The following is a 15,762-nucleotide window of genomic DNA, read 5'->3' on the forward strand; positions in this document are numbered from 1 at the left end:
AGGATCAGGACTCTACCCTTTGCAGCCTCAATACTGAAAAAGTAAAAGACTTTGTTTTGAGAAGACAGCCCTAGGGCACCATGTTCCAGAATGGCACTGGACTATGGAAGTTGTTCCTCGGGATTTGGTTCATACGCACTGGACCCCCTAGTCAAGAGAGGGAAGCCTGGCTACTACTACAATTGGCAGCAGACCTGAGTCATCCACGTGGTGCTGGTTTTAGGTGCATGCAGAATTCAAGAGTCATAGGGTTAGGAAAGCTTCCACCCAGATTTTGGAAGGCTTGGGAAACCAGGCAGTGTGCTGCCAACAGGGCAGTGTATGAAACTGTGTGAAACTCAAGGTGCAGTGGAGACCCCAGAAGTTTGGAGAAGCCAGAAATGCGGATTATCTGAGGAAAATTGCAAGAGGGAGCAGAGCTGGCCCCAGGGAAAAGCCATGGGAGCTACAACCACAGGCAGTGCTGTAGGGGTGGAGCCTTCCAAGCCTTCTGAAGATCACACTTGCCACAGATTGCCACAACTTGCCACATGGACACTGGAAGTGGAACTGTGGGATTTAATGTTTACCCTACTAAATTTTGGTCTTGCTTTGTTCCCATTCTTTGCTATCCCCATTTGTAACTTTTGGAATGGAAATGTCTATCTTATGCCACTGATTGTTAGAAATGTTTAACTTCCTTTTCATTTGTACAGGGGCCTGCAGCTAAGAATTTGCCTTAAATCTAACAGGAGACTTTAGACTTGTACTTTTCAGCAATGCTGAAACTGTTAGGACTTTGGCAACTCTTAAGAGATGAACCAAATGGCTTTTGCATAAATGGATATGCATGAGTCTTTGGAAGGCCAAGGGAGGAATGTTATGGCTTGTATACAGATTTTCCCTCTAAGCCTCATGTAGTCATAGGTAGGGTTTTTTCAGAGGTGGCTGGATCTAGAGTGAATGACGATGGAATTGATTCATGGTGCAATGCTAGGATCAAGGGCACTGGGACTAAAGGCACAAGTGCTATTTGCCTGAAGTAGCCTGGATAACATAAAAGATGCAGAAAGATGCTGTTAAGCTCACTTGCTTGCTTGCTTTTGTTGTCTTCTGCTTGCCATGAACTGTTTCTATTCTGTGATGCCTGTCTCACATGCCACCCTGCCTTGTAGCCAGCTGATTATGGACTGATACCTCTACAAACTGTGAACTAAATAAATTTTCCCCTTTAACTTTGGGTGTCAGGTATTTTGTCTCAGCAAAGAGAAAAGCAACTAACACAAATGAGTAGTTTTTCTCATGAAAGAATCTCAAGATGAAATCTACAATTTACTCAGCACCTTAATAACATCAGCAAAATTTTACGGGATTTCAGATGAGGTTTTAAACAGGGACTATACATACAAACCTAACTAATCTTGTCCATTTTCTCTAGGGATTTATTTTATATGTTCTGACCTCTCTCCTGAATTCCAAATTTATCTCTGGTCTCTTCTTTCCCCCACCTCCCAAAACATCTTGTTTTGATGCTGTGCGTTTTTAGGATTGCCAGATTTAGCTAATAAAAATAAAGTTTTTATTTTATTTTATTTTTAAATGGGGTCTCACTATGTAGCTTAGGCTGGCGTTGAACTCACTGTATAGCCCAGGATAGCCTTGGATTTTTGGTGATTCTCCTGCCTCATCCTCCTGAGTGCTGGGTTTACAGGCATGCACCACCATGCCTGGTATAAAAATAAAATTTAAATTTATGCAAACCTAAACCTGAACTATGTAGTTCAGGCTGGCCTTGAACTTGTGGTGATCCTCCTGCCTTAGCTTCCCATATGCCAGCATTATAGGTATGTGCCACCATACCCAGCATGAACATCAGATAAACAATGTTTTGTTTTTTTTTTTATCAGAATGCCCCATGAACTATTTGGGACACATTACACTAAAAACATCATTTACTGGACATTTAGGAACTAGGAACAAAAAAGGAACTTTCTCAACACTATAAAATGTTTATAAACAACCCACAAGTGACAACAAACTCAAAGATGAAAAAGTGAAAGCATTACTTTTTTTAAGACCAGGAACAAAACAAGGATGTCTACTTTTACTACTTCTATTCAGTATTTTACTGTAAGTTCTTGCTAGAGCAAATAGGTAAGAAAACTCCAAACTGGAAAGGAAGACATAAAATTATTTTTACATACAGATAACATAAGCCTAAAGAATCTATACAACAAAAACTATTTGAGCTAATAAATTAAGCAAAATAGCAGGATTTGACAGATCATTATCAAACTCAATGGAGTGCTATTTTGGTAACCATGGATGCGGAGGTCCTCTCAGAAGAAATGATCTTTGAGAGGAGACCTGAATAATGGTGGGAGGGGCCCTTTTAAAAGAAATTCTCAGGAAAAAAAAAAAAAAAGAAATTCTCAGCCAGGCATGATAGTGCATGCATGTGATCCCAGCACTCGGGAGGCAGAGGCAGGAAGACTGTCACGAGTTCAAGGCCAGCCTGGACTATACAGCAAGACCCTGCCTCAAAAAAACAATAAATAAATAAATAAATAGATACATAGCTAGATAAGAAATATTTTTAAAAAATGCTCACAGACCCCCAAGGATTTACAAATGTTACCTATAGTATGCTACATTTATAAATATAATATCTCCTCCAGTTGGTGGCTTTCATACAAGCAAGGCTGACTCAACCAAATCTGAAGCCTAATGGACTTCCTAAATTGAGAGGTAGCTTATTTTATTCTTGTCTGAGCTACTTGCCATAAAAAACATTCATCAGATGTGGAAACCACAGGCCTGACAGGCACTTACATAATTCTCTTCTCTGAGCTCCAATTTTAAGAAAACAGAGGACAATTAAAGGGGAATTTCTGCAAGAAGAGTAGAAATGTACCTGGGTGTGGTGGCACATACCAATAATCCAGTACTTGGGAAGCTGAGGTAGAAGGATCACCATGAGTTCAAGGCCAGCCTAAACTACATAGCAAGATTTTGTCTCAGAAAAAAACAAAACAAAAAAAGATGCTTATTATTACTAAAAGTAGCTGGGCATAGTGGTGCATGCCTATAATCCTAGCACTTGGAAGGCTGAGGCAGGAGGATTGCTGCGAGCTCAAGGCCAGCCTGGGCTACAAAGTGAGTTCAAGACCACCTTGAACTGCATAGTGAAATCCTGTTTGTTTTTTTTTTTTTGTCTTTTTGAGACAGGGTCTCGCTATGCAGTTCAGGCTGGCCTTGAGCTCACTTTGTAGCCCAAGCTGGCCTTGAACTTGCAAGGATCCTCCTGCCTCAGCCTCCCGAGTACTGGGATTACAGGTGTGCGCCACCATGCCTGGCTAAAATCCTGTTTCAAAAAGAAAAAAAAAAGGGACTGGGGATTTAGCTCAGTGGCACAGTGCCTGCCTGGCAAGCACGACGTCATGAGTTCAATTTCTGGTACCAGAAAAAAACAAACAAAAAAAAAACAATAACAAAAAAGTAGCCTAATTTTATTTTTTTTATTTTTTTTATTTTTTTTGGTTTTTCTCCGGTACCGGGAACCGAACTCACGACCTTGCGCTTGCCAGGCAGGCGCTTTTGCCGCTGAGCTAAATCCCCAGCCCTTAGCCTAATTTAAAAAAAAAAAAAAAGCTGGGCGTGGTGGCGCACACCTGTAATCCCAGCACTCGGCAGGCTGAGACAGGATGATGGTTCCAAGTTTGAAACCAGCCTAGACTACAAAGTGAGCTCAAAGCCAGCCTGAACTGCATAGTGAGACCCTTTCTCAAACAGACAAAAAAAAAACAAAAAACCTAAGAGTAATATGTACAAGTTAGCAGCAAGTTGCTACTCCTACAGGTTATAATTAATTCATAGTAACATATACTAGGTCCATCTGCCACAGACAAGAGCACAAGTCTCAACAGATTATTTTATTATCACACTTATATTTTGGCATTTATAATTATTTTGCAATACAGGTTGTGTATCCCTTATCTAAAAGGCTTAAGAACAGAAGCGTTTCAGATTTCAGGTTGTTTCAGATTTGGAAATAATTGCATAGACTACCATGAGTACCCCTAAATCTAAACATTTAAAATCCAAAATGCTCCAAAATCTGAAATTTTTTCAGCATCAATATGCCTTGTACTGGGGCTGGGGATTTAGCTCAGCGGCAAAAGCGCCTGCCTCTCAAGCGCAAGGTCGTGAGTTCGGTTCCCGGTACCGGAGAAAAACCAAAAAAAAAAAAATATGCCTTGTACTATATACACCTACACATTTTTTGAGAAGAAATGCTCCTGAAGACTGTTCAGAGAGCAGAGGCGAACACCTTTTCATGGAGGAATGCCAGCTTCTCTGAGCGAGTTCGTTTCAAAAGCGGGAACCACTCCCAGTGGGGTAACTCAATCACATGGTACCCAAGCCGAACCAGCTGCCGCCGCTTCATACTGTGCAGTCCAAGTAGATTCCTTGTACCATAGCAATACTGGTTCCTATGTGTGAACTGAATGGCCAGCTTCACTGGTGGGGCCTGCGTATGGACTAGAGGACATAGGCCAGGCATGTCAACAGCCCCTGGTCCATCTGTCACATTGCAAAGGGAGCTCCCCAATGGTAAGGCTGCCTTCTCCAACTTCATGGGCCGTTGCCCAGTCTCTGACTCAATTTCTGTCTGAAAATGCCTTTTTGCTTTCCCTTTTAGCAACTGATTCATCAAATCATCTGTAAGGCTGACTCCCACACGCTTAAGCTTTAAATTGACCTTGTCTTCAGCTGGTATGGCTTCTCTGTTAAATGGTAGCGGGTTCATGTTAACATCAAGCTGCACCTCTAAGTCAGAAGATCGTGTATGAGGTAAAATCATATGGTGCTTGACATACTGGGGGCCACCTAACATGATCTCAAGAAAAGAGAGAGCTTCTAGGAATTCAGGCCTTGAGTTCATATCCTTCCTTGCCAAATCCCACAGATTTGCAGATGCCTCTTGCTGAAGGTGAGAACTAAGACGATTACCTTTGTAATCTGGACATTCAATGCCAACCGTACCATCAAGAGTGTACAGTTCCTTAGTAAGTTCATACTTACAGCTGTCTTGAGCTAACCTGACAAACTCTGGACTCAGAGCAACACTGATAAGCTCTGCTGGAAAGTATTCAGAAAATGCCAGACCGAGCAGGCAGGTGAACAGGTGTTCTGGGTATTGGTTGAATTCAGGCATCTTTCTGTGAATTTCATTTATCAAGCTGGAATAAAATTCTTCTGTGTTGGGTGGCTTATAATTCAGACTTCCAAATGACCATAGAATTTTGGCAATATCTTTACATCGACAGTGTACTACCCGAGGAGGCAAAGAGGCAGCCACTGCATTCATTACACCTTCATCCAACATACGTAAGGCTGAGCATGCAAGAGTCAAGTGCATGACACCCTGAACGCCCAGGGAAGGAATTCTCTGAGGCGCAATCTCTGCAAACCGCTTCATAAAATTTACATGATCCACATGAGTGAAACGGAACATTTTAAGAACATGCACTAAGGCGTGACTACTTAGACGGTGCATGTCAGCACAAGCCAAGTCTCCAATTTTCCGCATGACAAATTCAGAGAGACTACTACTGGACTTAAAGAAGCCCAAACAGATTGTACCAACTTCCTCTAAGTTGATGAAATCAATATACTTAAGGATCAATGATTCTAGTTTTTGCATTAGGTCCTGTGGTACCTGACGATTTTCACCTATAATATAAATTAAGTGAATCAACTGGGACAAAGATAGATCTTTCCAGTGCAAATTAAGATAACTAAAAAAAATTTTCACGAACCGAGGTGCTTTGCGGCCTAAGCACCTCCAGAGATCAGCCACCAAGAGAAGCTGATCCAGACTCATCTCCCATACATGATGGCCGAATCTGGTTTCATACACATCCAGCATTGGGTGGGAGTGAGGGATTTCTAAATTGACGAAAGCTTTTAAAATACTGATCAGACCTGGGATATCAAAGAGTTTTATATTTTCTACACTTAGCTGGCAGAGCAGAGCAAAGCTGGCACTCGACAGCAAAATGGGACACTGCTCTGCAGGCAAAGAACTCAGCTTACAGAAATAATCAACAATGGTTTGAGGCTGGAGGTTATTTTGATTCACTCTGACTTTGTGCAAAATTAGTTCACTCTCTGAAACAGATAGAGGTTGACAAGTCTCTGATTTGTTATAGCTGTGAAGCTGGTACTCTGGCCTTAGCTGAAGGAAAACTCGAATGTGTTTAAAGGAATCAAAAACTTCTACATCGTCTTCATCAGCTCTCTCAGTCCTGGGCAAACCCAGTTGCAATGTGCTGGCCTTCGAGGCAAAAGCCTTGTGAAATCCCAAGCCCAGAAGGGTGCTGTTGGTTATGAGGACTCTCTGAGAAGAGGAGGTGCCACCAATGGTCTTCACTCTTCTGGCAGGATGGCAGGGACCACTGTGCTCTGGATGGTCCTGTCCCCTGTACCACCTGCTGCTTCCCATACTCCAATACAGCATACTTTGGGTTGCACTGTAGGCAATAGGACTGCAAAAGGCTTGATATTTTAAAGGTTTTAATAACTTGACAGTGGCTGCCATTCTGTCAGTACTGATCTTTTTGGCAGTGAGAGCACAGTCCTCACATGTGTGACCAGGCAATTTCTTGTTTATATGGTGCTTGATTAGAGCTGGGCAAGGAGATGTTCCACAGAAACTGCCTGGACATCTTCGGCATATCACAAGAGCCATGGATGACAAATGCCTGGGCCAGATACTGAAAAAAGGGTAGATGAAGAATGAGTGGCTTCCACCTATCACAACACCAAAATTTCCACATTTTAAGAAGTAAGATTGAAACTACTCTAGCATCCACTCAAATAAGTTTAATGCTAGTGAATGCCCAAATCACAAAACAGCATTTATCAAGGATAAACTCTCTGTCTCACAGGAGGCCACAGGGAAACCCCGATTCTAGGGACCACTGGGTAGTTCCTAGACCGCTGCGCAGTCTAATCTTCCTCGCAAAAGGGGAGCAATGATGGCTAAAGAGATGCAAGTTGCTCTGCTAACATTCAACAAGAATGAGGAAGGCAATGTATCTAAAAGTGTACCTTGATTTAAATTAATTGTCTTATGTGTTTTAATTTTTTGGCCTGGTAATCTGGCTGTTAATTTGTCTTTATGAAAATTAACTTAATAAAGCTATAAATTAATAAATGAATCTGATGCTGACAAAAAATAAATAAATAAACAAGGGTGGAGGAGGAAGGGGAAAAAAAAAGAATTGAGATGTCCTATGTACATGTACCAATTCCTCACAATGAATATAACCAGCATGTACTGCAAGCATGTACTAAAAAAGATAGAATGAGATGGGCAGATTTCTAAAGAGAAAGCCAGGAATAAAAGTGAACGATTCATTCTAGCTGCTTCACATCAACACATAAAGGTCATACTTGGAGAATAAAGAAGTTTGTAGCTGCACAAAAAACAAAGTGGGATTTGGTATAAGGTTTAACTAATGACACCCTAGTAACCCTCCCAGTTCTATAGTACTAACTTCTAATTACAGAATTCTGTCATTCTAACACTGTTTCTATACCGTTTAGAATATGCTGATTGTTCTCTCCAGGGTCTTTTAACAGAATCTGAATCAGTACTGCAGACTAGCCATGCAACTAGGAAGCATCCTCAGAAACTCAGTTATGTTGGCCTGGGGTTTGTCTAAGTGGCAAAGCACTAGCCTAGCATGCATGACACCCTGGTACAATCCCCAGAACTGCAAAACAAAGAAACAAACAAAGAACACCATTACAACCAAAAAAAAAAACCAACCCTCAAAAACCTCACTCATTGGTAGGAGAAAGTAGAAGGCCAAGCAAGGTCTTGATCACTGTTAATTCATGGGCAGGAAGCAAAGAACCACTCAAAGTTGGGCTCCAGGTTCAGAAGCTCTAGGTTCAGAGTTCATTCACACAACTATCTTGCTGACACACTAGAGGGACCATGCAGCTTTCTTCTGGAGGATGCAGTTAGCAATGCTTCCACTAAGTCAGGGCTCACAGTATCCTCGCTATGGCGATAAGCAGTACCATTCCCATGTTCCCCTGGTAGAAATCATGAGAGGCTATGACCTGACTGCTATATTCCTGCCTTCCTCAATGTTTATTCTTTCTTTCCACTCAGGCGCCAAAGCCTGACAGGCAGAACCAGAGGAGATCTAAGCCGCCAATGGATAAATCAGACTGGGATTCTGAGGGGGCTGGAATGACTTACAGGGTTCTATCCCAAGCACCACAAAATGGAAAAAAAAAATTATATGCTTCAAAATAGTCACAAGCAATCTCAACACAATAGCACAAGCAGGATAACAATAGAAGAGAAAGTAGGAAACAGAATGCTCCAGCTATTGAGTTTTTATGAAGACCTGCTTTGGACTATGGAACTTAAAATTTAGTCTAACACAGTATGCAACCATAGCCAAAAACTGTTCAATTCCTTCATTCATTTTGCAAACCAGATCTTATGACATAACTAGATTGTTTTTTGTTTTTATTTGTTTTGTTTTTCAGTACTACTGCTTCTTGGCCTTTTGGCTAAGATCAAGTGTTTTTCAGTACTAGAGACTGAACCCAGGGACTTTCCACTAAATTACATCCCCAGCCCTTTTTATATTTTTTTTATTTTGAAACAGAATATTGCTCAATCTCCCAGGCTAGGCTCAAACCTACAATCCTCCTGTCTCAGCCTCCCAGAGTGCTGGAATTATAGATGTGAACCACCACACCTAGCTGGAAATAACTTTTACACTTGATCTTAGCTAAAAGGCTGAGAAGCAATTGGAAATAACTTTTAAAACCTACTTTTTACAAAACAGATGTACTATACCCTAAAATAATAAAGTGTTCTACTTAAATGTTTATCCAATAGAAGAGGCTAGTTTACAGTGGTATAAATGTGGCAAATATCAGCAAATGGAAATGCATACATAAATCTCCTGTGGAATAAAAGTATATAAACAAGTGCCATCACCTAAAATACACTTCTTAAAAAGGAAAGACTGGATGTGATGATGTACACCAGTAATCCTAGTACTCGGAAAGCTGAGGCAGGAGGATCACTATGAGTTCAAGATCAGCCTGAGATACATAATGACCAGTCTGAACTACATAGTGAAACCCTGTCTCAAAAGAACAAACAAAGAAAAAAGGAAATTAACTGCATAGCTTCTCTGTGGTAAGACTTTCTGTTATCTTTGATAAATTAATTTTTTCTCTCTTTTTGGGAGCTTAGAACTGTTAACCAGGATGAGTACATAAATTAACAAATACCTCTATATAATTACCTAATTCTAACTCAAAATAATTAATAAAATTATTATACATCATTCTAAAATAAAACAAAACTGTCTAGAACATCAATGCTTGGTGTAGAGTCACTATTTTGAATTGATGTGGCTTTTTTGATTTTTGATAATACAGGTCAAAGCTGCACATGAATTGCTTATAATCCAGGCAGTCAAGACGCTGGGCAGCAGAATCATGAGTTTAAGGCCTGCCTGTGTTACACAGTGAGTTCAAGGCCCTGTCTCAAAAAAATATAAACACAGGCCAAGACCAAGCATAACGGCACACATTGGTAATTCTAACTACTCAAGGGGCTATGGCAGGAATATCACAAGCTCAAGGCCAACCTGAGCAACTTAGAGAAACCTTGTCTCAAAAAAAAAAAAAAAAAAAAAAAAAAGGCCTGGGGATGTAGCTGAGAGTAGAGTGGTTGTCTGGCATGTGTGAAGCCTGGGTTCAATTCCCAGTACTGTGGGAAAAGGGAGATTAAATTCCAAGACACAAACAACAAGAGCCACAATCACCTTACTGCCTCTGTGCCAAGGCTCAGCTTTTTTTTCTTCTGAGACAGCGTGTCACTATGTAGTTTAAGTTGACCTTGAACTTACTATGTAGCCCAGGCTGGCCTCGAACTCACAGTGATCCTCCTGCCTCAGCTTCCCAAGTGTTGGGATTACTAGGATGTCCTACCATGCCCAGATAAGTCTCAAAGTCTTGTACAAGCTGTTTTATCTGCATTAGTTCCTATCCCTACAACCCTTCTGTAATATGAGCTTACTAGCTCCGTATTATTTATGAATAGAATTTACAAGGTAAAGAAACCTGCCACAGAGTTACACAGCCAAAGGACTGAGTGGGGCTTGACATCAAGACTGTCTGACTCTAAAACCTATATTACTGGTATATAAAGACAAGAATGGGGGCAGTCAGGAAATACAAGGGCCAGATCTGGGGTTGGACAGTACAGCTAAATGATCTATGGTCTTCTAGGGTTTCCAGATAGCAGGCAGCTGAAGGCTTAAAAGTGGGAATGCACAAAATCCCCTCCCAAGAGCACTGATACAAGCCTGTAATTCCAGCACTCAGAGGAGCTGACTCAGGAGGGTTACAAATTCAAAGGTGACTTGAATTACAGAGACCTGGTCTCAAAAAATAAACAACTAGGCCAGGTGTGGTGGTGCACGCCTATAACCCCAGTACTTGGGAGGATTGTTGTGAGTTCAAGACCAGCCTAGACTACAAAGTGAGCTCAAGGCCAGCCTGAACTGCACAGACCCTGTCTCAAAAAGACAAAAAAAGTAAACAAATAAGTAAATAAACAACTAAAGTCCCTCCTACTTCTAGCAATTAGTTTTCTAGGATCTGCTACAGTTACATGATTTACAAAAAAGAACAAAGACAAGACCTCAAAGACTGAAATCCTTATGAAGACTTGGGTTTTGCAGGATGTCCCAGGATCAAAGCAAAGAGAGTTACCACATTGAAGACCTGAAAGCTGGCAGGAGGGATATAGCATGCAAAAATTAGGGTTCAACACCAAAGATTAGTAAAGAAAAGGAAGATATCTGTACAAGAGCTGCAAGCAGATGAGAAGAGTAACAACAGCTCTATTCCAGTTCATACGGGAAGAGATGGAGAGTACCTGGAAGAAAAGAATTACAGTTCTAATGGATAACTTGGGAACAAATGAGTAACAGAAAAATCAAGCGAGTAACAACAAAAATAATTAACTCCAGGAAAGACAAAAAAAAATTGTATAAGATAGAAAATGTTGTGATGTTATACACCCCGCTCAGGTGTTAATATTTATATTATTTTATTAATATAAACTTGGAGCAACAGCCTAGCTGAAAATTACCAGCAAGCTATACTGGAAAGATATAGGGAGAGGAAGTAGGGTAAAAGGAGATAGGGCAGGATAAGAGACCCAGTGCCTCCAGCTGGATATGGTGACCTACACGTCCGTATTCCCAGGACTCTGTGAGGCTGAGGCAAGTGGATCACAGGTTTGACCGCGCCTTGGGCAACCCAACACAGAGATAACCCTGTCTCAACATAAAAAAAGGGGCTGAAGATGTACAGTAGCTTGATGTGAAAACTTTGGGTTCAACCCCCAGTATCAGAAGAGACAGGGGTGGGAGGTATGTCTACAGCCTCATAATCCATAATAAAGATGTCAAAAGGTTATACACACAACTTAGAAAGCAAGATATATCAATATGGGTTTGTGGGTATAGCTCAGTAATAGAGTACTTGCCTAACATACAGAAAGTTCTGGGTTTGATCCCCAGCACTGCAAAACAAACTCCAAAATTTACAGTCCCAATTACTCAGGTCAGAGGCTGGAAATATAGCTCAACAGCACAGTGCCTGCCTGGCAAGCCCAAGGTACTGAGTTCGATTCCCAGTTCCAAAAAAAAAAAAAAAAAAAATCCAAACCAATTGCTCAGGACAGAGGCAGGATTGTTTGAATGCAGGAATTCAAGAACAGCCTGGGCAACAAAGTGAGACCCTATCTCCATAACACAAAAAAAAATACAACATAAATGGGTTATTTAGAAACGGCAAAAGAAATACTGAAAGTGCTTCTGGACAACAAAAATGAAGGCAAAAAGGGGAAAAAACATTAACATTTAGTTATAAGCTCTACTGACCTACCTGGCTGTTGTGGAAGGTTTTTGTTGTTGGGTTCTGTTTTTTTTGTTTGTTTGTTTTTTTTGGTACTGGTAATCGAACTCAGGACCTTTCACTTGCCAAGAGGCACTGTGCACTGAGCTATACCCCCAGCCTTTTGTTGTTATTTTGTTTGGTTTTTTGTTTGTTTGTTTTTTGTTTTGGTACGAGGAATCGAACTCAGGACCTTGCGTTTGCCAGGCAAGCACTGTGCCACAGAGCTATATCCCCGGCCCTTTCTTGGCTTTTTGAGACAGGGTCTTGCTATGCAGTCCAGGCTGGCCTTGAACTCAAGGATTTCTTTATAAATCCCAGGTAACAGGAATGTAAATGACAAGGAATCTTGGAGGCATGCGGAACCAAACTGCAAATGGCAAGCCTTACCTGCATACTTTTTCACCAGGCAACTTCAAGAGCTACACTACAGACTCCATACAGTGGTCTGAAATATAACCATTTCAGAAATTGGGTTCTGAGTACTGTGGAAAAGGAAAGGAAGAAAAATAAGGCAGAAAAGCAGTAGAATAGGAAGTGGGGAGGACAGATACTGCAATGATGAGGAGGTAGATGCGGTTGGGGTTCATGTAGAGAAAACATCTGAGTGAGAACTCCTCCTTATTTAATGACTAACAGAGAAGCCACAAGAAAATACTATGAACCAGGCATCATGGTTCATGCCTGCAATCCCAGCACTCAGGAAGCTGAGGCAGGAGGACTGCTATGAGTTTGAGGCCTGCCTAGGTTACACAGTGAGTTCATGGCCAGCCTAGACTATAGAGAAAGACTCTGTCTCAAAAACAAACAAACAAACACTATGAGATGTTCATGAGATTCTGCTCCTTCACAAAAGGCTCAAAGACATCTGACATCACATTATAAACTCCTTTCTTAGTTTAAGTACCCCAATTTACCCTCCTCCCTCTTTTTTAGGGATCCTAATGAATTAGGGAGGAGACTCAGCCTTGGATGCTGATATTTCCAAAAGGTACTACCCTCATCATCCTGAATGATGACCAAGGAATTTTTTTTCAATACTGGGGATTGAACCCAGGGCCTTTACCCTGAGCTATGTCCCTAACCCTTCTTTTAAAAAATTTTTTGAGATGAAGCTCAATAAGTTACCCAGGCAGGATTTGAATTTTCAATCCTCCTGCCTCAGCTCCCAGAGCGGTGGGATTGCAAGCATGTGCCACTGCACAGGACTAGGAATAAGTAATCTTTCCTTTTTACTTTTCAGGTATAGGTCTGAGAACAGCCAAATAGTTTCCTTTTAAACTAGAGTCCAGAAGTTAAAGAAGGGAAGCCAGACAGAGGAAAGTAGCCATTACAGGCATGTGCCACCACCCTGGCCAAGACCCTATTTTTAGAAACTCTCTCTAAACCAGGGATGGTGGTACATGCCTGTAATCCCAGCATTTGGGAGGCTGCAGCAGGAGGATCACTGTGAGTTGGAGGCCAACCTGGGCTACATAGTGAGTACAAGGCCAACCTACACTACAAAGCAAGACCCAGGAAGAAGAAATACTGACAGAAAGGAAGTAAGTCTTTCCATATAACGTCAGGGAGCAGAAGCTCATGTCCACTTGGCCCATCTAATGAAACTATCAGAGGGATGACAAAATCTGGGCAGTTTAAAAAAAGGTTTGGGCATGTACATAGTATTAAAAGAAAACTCCTAAATAAGTGGTCTCAATATATGTCACTTTCAGCACTCTTGGTTTTAGCTGCTTTTCCAGTTTGTGAGACAGCAGAGTATAGTGTTCCAAACAAAGGAGGAACTTCAGAGTTGTTTTATGCAAACGTTGACTTACAAGATAAGTGACAAGGTCTTGTCGGTGACCAGAAAAATAAACTACTAGTGGGGGACAAAAGCCACACTGACAAATAAATATCAATCTTGCACACTGCCTAAGGCCTCACTTTTTCTGCTGTATGATGCAATGGTCCTCATTTTATTTGGGTCTACAGACAGGAACAAATGCAAAGGCTTACTCAAGGTCATTTGGTCCACTAAGGTGAACAACCTAGCTCTGAAAAGACAGTTGTTGTTACTACTCAAACTGTGCCCAAAGTGCAGAAAACAGGACTGGAGCTCAAAACACCAGCCACAGTTAATGCTAAAGCACTTGGCTATGAGTTGCACAGTTTGAAGCACGGTCCAATGGCTTATACTGAGAGCAATGAAGCGCTGCCTAAGAACTGATGAAGTACCTGGTAAAGGGTACCCGCCCAAAGCTCCTTAAGTCCGGGCAGAAGAGTTTTGTCATGATTTCCACAGAAAAAACAAAAACAAACTGTTTCCTATATCTGGAAAGAAAAGATGGAGGGCACAACAATAGTACCCTAAGTTAAGCGTCTGCAACTAGAAACTGCCTGCTAAAAATGGGGAAAAGGCATATAGCATATTAATATTTACTTAAGACTCACCCCATTTTTTTTTTTTTTTTTGGTACCGGGATTCGAACTCACGACCTCACGCTTGCCAGGCAGGTGCTGTCCCACTGAGCTATATTCCCAGCCCCTTACCCCATTCCAAATACTAACCAAAACACCGCAGAGCCTTGCTGCTCAAAGTGTGACATGTGGAAACTGATTAGAAACAGTCTCAGACCTGCTCAATCAGAATTCCCCGGGGCGTCTCATGCATATGAAAGTACAAGAAGTGCTGCGGCAGAATGCCTCACTACGTTCTCACAATAGCCATGAGGCACATACTGTTAGCATCTCTATTGGACAGGGTTAAAAAAAAAAATCAAGATGCAGGTAAATGTATTCCCCAAGGTCACAGAACTCCCGAGTGGTGAGGGCTGCCGGGGTACTCCGCAGAGCAGGGCCCACAGAGGCGTACACCGCACCAGCACTGGCAGGGAAGCGCACCATCCGGCCTAGGGACACACGGACGTTGGTCCAACCAGGAAGGCGGAGACACAGTCAAGCAAGAGCGGTCGCAATCGCAAGGAGCAGCCTCCGCAACCTCTTTGCCGGCCGCTGCCACTCACCTGAGCCTGAAGAAGGCGCGGTCCGCAATAATAAACCCGGGATACTCCGGGCTCTGGCCACACACACACTACTCCGGCGACTCCTAGCCTCCCTACAGTCCCACTTCCGGCCAACTGCGCTCTACTTCCGCCTGCGGGGCACTGACGGGAGCGGCGGAGGCTCAAAAGGCTGTCAGCGTTCTCCAAGGACGTTTTGCGCTGGAGGACGTTCGCGAAGAGACTGAAGGAAGTCTAGGACCTGCAGAGAGAGAATACTATCCTGGGTGGGTCGCTCTGGAAATAATGGAAAAGTGCAGACCCAGGTTCAAACCCCAGAACCCTACTCAGTGTTTTTTGGCAGTGGGGAACTCACATACAGTCTCATCGTCTGCACGATGAGTGGAACAGTGAGTGCACTTATAATAGAGATGTATCTGTAACGTGCTCTCAGCCGAAGAGTTAGTGATGGATAGACAGATGTTTCAAAGCTAGCACTTGAGCGGGTCAGAGCTGTGGCCTTTCACACTTGGCGCGGGGGTGGCGGGGAGCGCCTGAGTCAGCCTGGCCACCTAGGCAAGCTACGGAGCTTCTACCTGTCAGGGATACTGGCCACCTAGGCAAGCTACGGAGCTTCTACCTGTCAGTACCACTTGAGAGTGGCTGATCGGGATCTCTGTACCTTGTCAGTGCCTGAAACACTGGCCCATCCATCCTGAGGACTGTGAAGGAAATCTGAGAAATCATGCTCCCTCCACGGCGCCCTCCTGAGCTCTATGGAGGG

The 15,762-nt window shown here is 42.4% G+C and overlaps 2 protein-coding genes across 3 annotated transcripts in view; both read right to left on the reverse strand.

Moving 5' to 3' along the window:
- Nucleotides 1–15,087, reverse strand: part of Ubox5 (U-box domain containing 5) — a 37,297-nt gene extending 22,210 nt beyond the window's left edge. For both annotated transcript variants that reach the window (XM_013512266.1, XM_013512265.1), the window contains exon 1: nucleotides 15,003–15,087. The gene's annotated coding sequence lies outside the window, so the exon portion shown is untranslated. The remainder of the gene's footprint in view (nucleotides 1–15,002) is intronic.
- Nucleotides 3,892–15,091, reverse strand: Fastkd5 (FAST kinase domains 5). Its single transcript, XM_005380775.2, has 3 exons — nucleotides 15,003–15,091; nucleotides 4,235–6,758; nucleotides 3,892–4,122 (listed from the first exon to the last, which is right to left on the reverse strand). The coding sequence occupies exon 2, from the start codon at nucleotides 6,731–6,733 to the stop codon at nucleotides 4,289–4,291; it is 2,445 nt and encodes an 814-aa protein (XP_005380832.1). The 5' UTR covers nucleotides 6,734–6,758; nucleotides 15,003–15,091; the 3' UTR covers nucleotides 3,892–4,122; nucleotides 4,235–4,288.
- Between the last annotated feature and the right edge of the window lie 671 nt (nucleotides 15,092–15,762).

Source organism: Chinchilla lanigera, unplaced genomic scaffold, assembly GCF_000276665.1.
Source record: "Chinchilla lanigera isolate Chin_1 unplaced genomic scaffold, ChiLan1.0 scaffold00014, whole genome shotgun sequence".
NCBI lineage: Eukaryota > Metazoa > Chordata > Mammalia > Rodentia > Chinchillidae > Chinchilla > Chinchilla lanigera.